At 49.4% G+C, this 6,318-nt stretch overlaps 2 protein-coding genes and 1 pseudogene across 2 annotated transcripts; 2 read left to right on the top strand and 1 right to left on the bottom strand.

The window, feature by feature from the left end:
• The first annotated feature begins 626 nt into the window (after positions 1 to 626).
• Positions 627 to 1,069, top strand: LOC116968429 (histone H4-like). The gene has a single exon (XM_033015198.1). It carries the CDS (start codon positions 716 to 718, stop codon positions 1,067 to 1,069), a length of 354 nt encoding a protein of 117 aa, XP_032871089.1. The 5' UTR covers positions 627 to 715.
• A 194-nt stretch (positions 1,070 to 1,263) lies between these two features.
• LOC116968428 (histone H2A-beta, sperm-like) lies at positions 1,264 to 3,708 on the top strand. Its single transcript, XM_033015197.1, has 3 exons — positions 1,264 to 1,368; positions 2,860 to 3,070; positions 3,644 to 3,708. The coding sequence occupies exons 1-3, from the start codon at positions 1,264 to 1,266 to the stop codon at positions 3,706 to 3,708; spliced, it is 381 nt and encodes a 126-aa protein (XP_032871088.1).
• Positions 3,709 to 3,840: 132 nt separating this feature from the next.
• On the bottom strand, positions 3,841 to 4,211 carry LOC116968427 (annotated as a pseudogene).
• Positions 4,212 to 6,318: the final 2,107 nt, after the last annotated feature.

Below are 6,318 nucleotides of genomic sequence, written 5' to 3'. Positions count from 1 at the left end.
GGACAAGGGGTCACAGCTTAAGGATAAGGGGGAAATCCTTTAGGACCGAGATGAGAAGAAACTTTTTCACACAGAGAGTGGTGAATCTCTGGAACTCTCTGCCACAGAGGGTAGTTGAGGCCAGTTCATTGGCTATATTTAAGAGGGAGTTAGATGTGGCCCTTGTGGCTAAAGGGATCAGGGGGTATGGAGAGAAGGCAGGTACGGGATACTGAGTTGGATGATCAGCCATGATCATATTGAATGGCGGCGCAGGCTCGAAGGGCCGAATGGCCTACTCCTGCACCTATTTTCTATGTATCTATGTATCTATGCATCAACTCAGTAATATTGCCAAATCATCCGTGTTAAAAGCTGCTGAACGCTGTGGAGTGGGCGATATCGGCAGAGGGAGCGGGCTCCGAGGATGAACCGGAAGGAGACAAATTAATTTGACAGGGGTAATACCACTGACTGACTTTTACCACGGAATGTCTGTCTGAAAGTTTGGCCGGAGCGCTAAATTTCGGGTCGTTTGTGGGCAAAACGATTGAAATTTTTTTTCAGGAATCTGGGGCGTGGACCTGGAATATGAGAGGAAGCTGTCTGTCATTTTGTCTCCTCCTCTCCCCGCCTCTCACTCTCTGAGTATCTCGGGCAGGTCGGGGCGCTGCGTATAAAAACAGATAGCACCAGTTAGATTATCACTGAGCAGCAACTCGAGTGAAGCAGCATCATGTCTGGTCGAGGGAAAGGAGGCAAAGGACTGGGCAAAGGCGGAGCAAAGCGGCACCGCAAAGTGCTTCGCGATAACATCCAGGGCATCACCAAGCCAGCTGGCCGCCGCCTGGCTCGGCGTGGTGGGGTCAAGCGGATCTCGGGTCTGATCTACGAGGAGACCCGCGGGGAGCTGAAGGTTTTCCTGGAGAATGTGATCAGGGACGCGGTCACCTACACCGAGCACGCCAAACGCAAGACGGTCACTGCCATGGATGTGGTGTACGCTCTGAAACGACAGGGCCGCACTCTACGGGTTCGGCGGCTAAATAACTACCCCCTTTATTGCAACACAAAACAAAGGTTCTTCTAAGAGCCGCCACAACCTCACAGAAAGAGCAGTGACTAGGGAATTAGAGTAGATGCTGATTGAAATGTGTTTTATGAAACTAGTTATTCTAGAACATAACAGTTTTTAGCTTGATCACCGCGGTCATTAGAATGCAAAGTCGACAGTAAAAGGTCATACACAAGGCGATGTCAGTTTCCTTTTTTCCGATATACCTCATGATTAATGCAGCAACAGGAGGGTCGACTCCAAACTGTTCCCTGGGTAACAGTCGCTTATTTCCAGACACGAGGAGAGCTGAATTCCGTCTGCACCGGGATCCGGTCTGTAAATCCGCGCCGCATATTCAGTCATGATTTAAGCGAGTAGTTAAAGTGGATTTGAGATAAAGTTGACAGAAACTGAATCAATTCAGAATCATAAATAAAATACAACCCTCGGTTTCCGGCTGAAATGAAATTGGCGGGCAATTTGAAATTCAATCCGCAACCAATGATACTGCATACCGTGCTCTCCGGCTGGCTCTTTTAAGAACAAACGGCTCTTTTAAGAGCCACTAATTCGGCAGAAGAAAGAGCTGTGGCTTTCTACTGTCCTTTTATATCAATGTTCTGTTCTTTCTGCGGGCTTTTATCTGAATTGATGCCGCAGAGACTGCTGCTGAATGGAGTCTGACTTCAGTGATTCAAGTGTAACTGGTTTCGATGTAAATGCCAACACGGCTCATAATGGTGTGTACACGACCAGCCCCTGTTCGCTCTGCGCCCCCTTTTCTCACGCGCTCCGGGTTCAAGGACAACAAACGCCTTTATTACGAACTTTCCACGCGCGCCCCTCAGTCGCTGATCAGTCCTTCCACAGACACTGAGTTACACCATCTCCCTCCCGTACCACCCCCTCCCCGGGCACTTTCCGTTGCAACCGCAAGAAATGCAACACCTGTCCCTTCACTTCCCCCCTCGACTCCATTCAAGGACCCAAGCAGTCGTTCCAGGTGCCACAAAGGTTCACCTGCATCTCCTCCAACCTCATCTACTGCATCCGCTGCTCTAGATGTCCGCTGATTTACATCGGGGAGACTATCGGAGGTTGGGCGATCGTTTCGCCGAACACCTCCGCTCAGTCCGCAATAACCTACCTGAACTCCCGGTGGCTCAGCACTTCAACTCCCCCTCCCATTCCCAATCCGACCTCTCTGTCCTGGGTCTCCTCCATTGCCAAAGTGAGCAACACCGGAAATTGGAGGAACAGCACCTCATATTCCACCTGGGTTGTTTGCGTCCCGATGGCATGAACGTTGAATTCTCCCCGTTTTGCTAGCCCTTGCTGTCTCCTCCCCTTCCTTAACCCTCGAGCTGTCTCCTCCCATCCCCCCGCCCTCGGGCTCCTCCTCCTCCCTTTTTCCTTCCTTCTCCCCCCACCCCCTATCAGTCTGAAGAAGGGTTTCGGCCCGAAACGTCGCCTATTTCCTTCGCTCCATAGATGCTGCTGCACCCGTTGAGTTTCTCCAGCATCCCCAGCATTTTGTGTACCTTCGATCTTCCAGCATCTGCAGTTCCATCTTGAACAGCTCTACGATTGCCCTATTTCATATTGCCATTGAGATAAAGCGCTGCGCCACAAGCAGGGCCAGTGCAGGAGAATTTCCACCAAAGATCCTATAGGATCTTTCATTTCCACATTCTCTTTCCTCAGAAGTTTGTGGAAATTGACTGGATGAGGGAAAACCGGAGGCAAAGCCAAGACCAAGCCTAAGTCACGCTCGTCCCGAGCTAGACTGCAATACCCGGTGGGTTGTGTCCATAGGCTCCTAGAGAAAAGGCAACTATTGTGAGCGGGTGGGTGCCGGAGCCCCGGTCTATCTGGCTGCTCTGGTCGAATATTTGACGGCTGAAATCGTCGAGCTGGCCGGCAACGCGGCCCGGAACAACACGAAGACCCGCATCATCCCCAGACATCTGCAGCTGGCTGTCCGCAACGACGAGGAACTCCACAAGCAGCTGGGAGACGTGACCATTGCTCAAGGCTGGTGTTGCTATGTTCTTTGGTGCTGCCTAATATCCAGGTCCAAGTAAGAGCAAACAAATCAGCGAAACGTCAATCTAACGATCGAACGGCTCTTTTCATAGTCACCCACCGTTTCCGTCGAAGGGCTGAATACCGGCTGGGGTTGGCGCGGGGCATTTCCGTTCTGTTTATCCGCTGCCGTATGAAACACCCGGACTAACTCACATTCCAAGTTACGTCCCTCCAGTTGCCATGAATAAAGCCCAATATCTTCCCCACACAAAGCGCGCCGCATCTATCCGGGTTTCTACACAGTCCGCATTCTCTCCGTCAGATACACGGAGCTCTCTCCCAACCGGGTGCAGTGAGTGGGGAGCCGGGGAATTTCAGACAGGTCGAATGAGGGAAATTTTACCAATCCGCAGAGAGAAAATGTAATCTACTTTCATTTGTGTGACGACTCCAATTACTGGAAATAACTTAACCGGTCAAACAGCATTTGTGGAGGGAAGGAATAGGCGACATTTCGCCGACACGAATCTGTGTGTCTCCATGTAGCAACGCCTCTCTTCATGACCTAATGCCACCCAGACAGTTCGACACCAGACCGGTGTTTTGACACCACTCCACAACAGTACAACCGATCACCAATGTAACAAGATGTTCATTTACAGGAACACATTGACTGCTGCAGGATGCAATATAATTAATTGAAAATCTCATGGGCCCCAGTTAACCTATAACAAATTATAATTAATCAGATCTCGTGGTCACTGCTCCCTGTGTGAGGCTGTGGGCGGCTTTTAAAAGAGCCTTTGTTTTGTGTTGGAATAAAGGGGGTAGTTATTTAGCCGCCGAACCCGTAGAGAGTGCGGCCCTGTCGTTTCAGAGCGTACACCACATCCATGGCAGCGACCGTCTTGCGCTTGGCGTGCTCGGTGTAGGTGACCGCGTCCCTGATCACATTCTCCAGGAAAACCTTCAACACCCCGCGGGTCTCCTCCTAGATCAGACCCGAGATCCGCTTGACCCCACCACGCCGAGCCAGGCGGCGGATAGCTGGCTTGGTGATGCCCTGGATGTTATCGCGAAGCACTTTGCGGTGCCGCTTTGCGCCGCCTTTGCCTAATCCTTTGCCCCCTTTCTCTCTGCCAGACATGATTCAACTTTACTCAAGTCGCTGTTCAGTGACAAGCTGACTGTTGCTGTCTTCTTTTATACGCAGCGCCCCGACCTGCCGGGGTAATGCAGAGAAAGAGGCAGGAGGGGGAAAGGCAGAATCAGAGGGACAGACAGAAGGAGCGATGTCTCTCATCTACCAGCTCCGCCCTCGATTTTTTGCAACCACCCATTTTGCAACAGGAAGACGCCCCACAGACCTAGATTTTGCCGATTACATTGCACCACTAGCAGATTCCTGGGATGGCAGGACTTTCATATGAAGAAAGACTGGATAGACTCGGCTAGTACTCGCTAGAATTTAGAAGATTGAGGGGGAATCTTTTAGACACTTACAAAATTCTTAAGCGGTTGGACAGGCTAGATGCAGGAAGATTGTTCCCGATGTTGGGGAAGTCCAGAACAAGGGGTCACAGTTTAAGTAGAAAGGGGAAATATTTTAGGACCGAGATGAGGAAAACATTTTTCACACAGAGATTGCTGAATCTCTGGAATTCTCTGCCACAGAAGGTAGCTGAGGCCAGTTCATTGGCTATATTTAAGAGGGAGTTAGATGTGGCCCTTGTGTCTAAATGGATCAGGGGGTATGGAGAGAAGGCATGTACAGGATACTGAGTTGGATGATCAGCCATGATCATATTGAATGGCGGTGCAGGCTCGAAGGGCCGAATGGCCTACAACTGCACCTATTTTCTATGTTACAGCCCTCTCTGCCAGTGAGAAATGGAAAATCAATTTGAAGATGAAAAATAAATTGAATGCATTCCAACAACGCTGCTTGAGGAAGATCCTGAAGACTAGCTACATAGACCACATCACAAATGAGGATATCTACCGGGAAACTGCAACAAAGCCTCTCAGCCAGGAGATAGAGGTACGCAGGATGAAATTTGCAGGACATGTACTCAGAATGTCACCAGATCGTGCACCTAAGATAGCAATGACCTGGCAACCTGGCGGAAGAAGAAAAAGATGCCGATCAAAACTCACATGGAGGCGGAATTTCCAGAAGGATTTGGAAGCCCGGGACACAAACCTATCGAGGGTGGAATACGTTGCACATAACCAAACAGAATGGCAAAAGCTTGCTGCACAATGCACTCAACAGTGGGAGGAACTAAGTTGAAGTAAAGTCATCCAATCATCAATCAACAACATAATTTAAATTTAGCATCCCGCTAATCCCTGTGTTGAACTGGTAGAAATAAGGAGCTGCAGATGCTGATTCATAATAAGGATAGACACAGAGTGCTGTAGTAACCAGCATCTCAGGGGAAAATGGATAGGTGACGTTTTTGTTCGCAACCCTTCTTCAGCCTGAAATTGAGGAGGGGATGTGGGGAAATTGAGGAGTGAGTGGGGAGGGCGTGGAAATTTGGAGGCGAGAAAAGACCGGGACAAATCAGGGCCGGCAATAATTTACCTTTCCTTCTGGACATTGGAGGAACAGCACCTGATGTTTAGCTTGTGAAGCGGTATGAACGGTGATTCTCTGTGTTTAAATGACTTCCACCAACACTTTCCTCACCTAGGAAGGGCAGACTAGAATGGGCAGATGGCAAATAAGAGATGTTGCATTTTGGTCCATGAAACAATGGGCAAGACTTGCACATAAATGGTAGGACCCTGAAGCGTGTGGCAGAACACAGAGATATGGGTGTACAGCTCCCTGACAATGGCGAGTCAGGTGGACAGTGCGGTGTAGGCGGTGTTTTGCATGTTTTACTTCACAGGGAAGGATATAGAGTACAAAAGATGCCACATCATCATGCAGCTGCACAAGTCATTGGTGAGACCATGATTGGCGTATTGTATGGTGTTCTGGTCGCCCAACTTTTACAAGAATGTGATTAAATTGGAACGGGTGCAGAAGAGATGCATCATATGTTACCTGGGCTTGCGTTACAGGGAGCGGATGGATGGGCTGGGACTTTATACTTTACAGCATTGAAGGCGAAACAGTGACCTTTTTGATGTGTACATGAAACTGATGGGCAATGATAAACTGAATGAACACAGTTTTTTTCCCCCAGGGTAGAGGATTCATAAAAAAGAAGGCACACGGTGAAGGTGAAATGAGATAAATT

The sequence above is a fragment of the Amblyraja radiata genome, chromosome 45, assembly GCF_010909765.2.
Source record: "Amblyraja radiata isolate CabotCenter1 chromosome 45, sAmbRad1.1.pri, whole genome shotgun sequence".
NCBI lineage: Eukaryota > Metazoa > Chordata > Chondrichthyes > Rajiformes > Rajidae > Amblyraja > Amblyraja radiata.
Note: the sequence above shows the minus strand (reverse complement) of the source record. Positions and strands in the feature narration are given on the sequence as shown.

What these genes read in the sequence shown, in the direction of transcription:
- LOC116968428 (XM_033015197.1), top strand. Translation starts at nt 1,264, where the DNA reads ATGATTAATGCAGCAACAGGAGGGTCGACTCCAAACTGTTCCCTGGGT. An exon ending in TCCGTCTGCACCGGGATCCG is followed by an intron (nt 1,369 to 2,859) that starts GTCTGTAAATCC and finishes ATAGGCTCCTAG; the next exon opens with AGAAAAGGCAACTATTGTGA. An exon ending in AGACGTGACCATTGCTCAAG is followed by an intron (nt 3,071 to 3,643) that starts GCTGGTGTTGCT and finishes AATGCCACCCAG; the next exon opens with ACAGTTCGACACCAGACCGG.
- LOC116968429 (XM_033015198.1), top strand. Translation starts at nt 716, where the DNA reads ATGTCTGGTCGAGGGAAAGGAGGCAAAGGACTGGGCAAAGGCGGAGCA.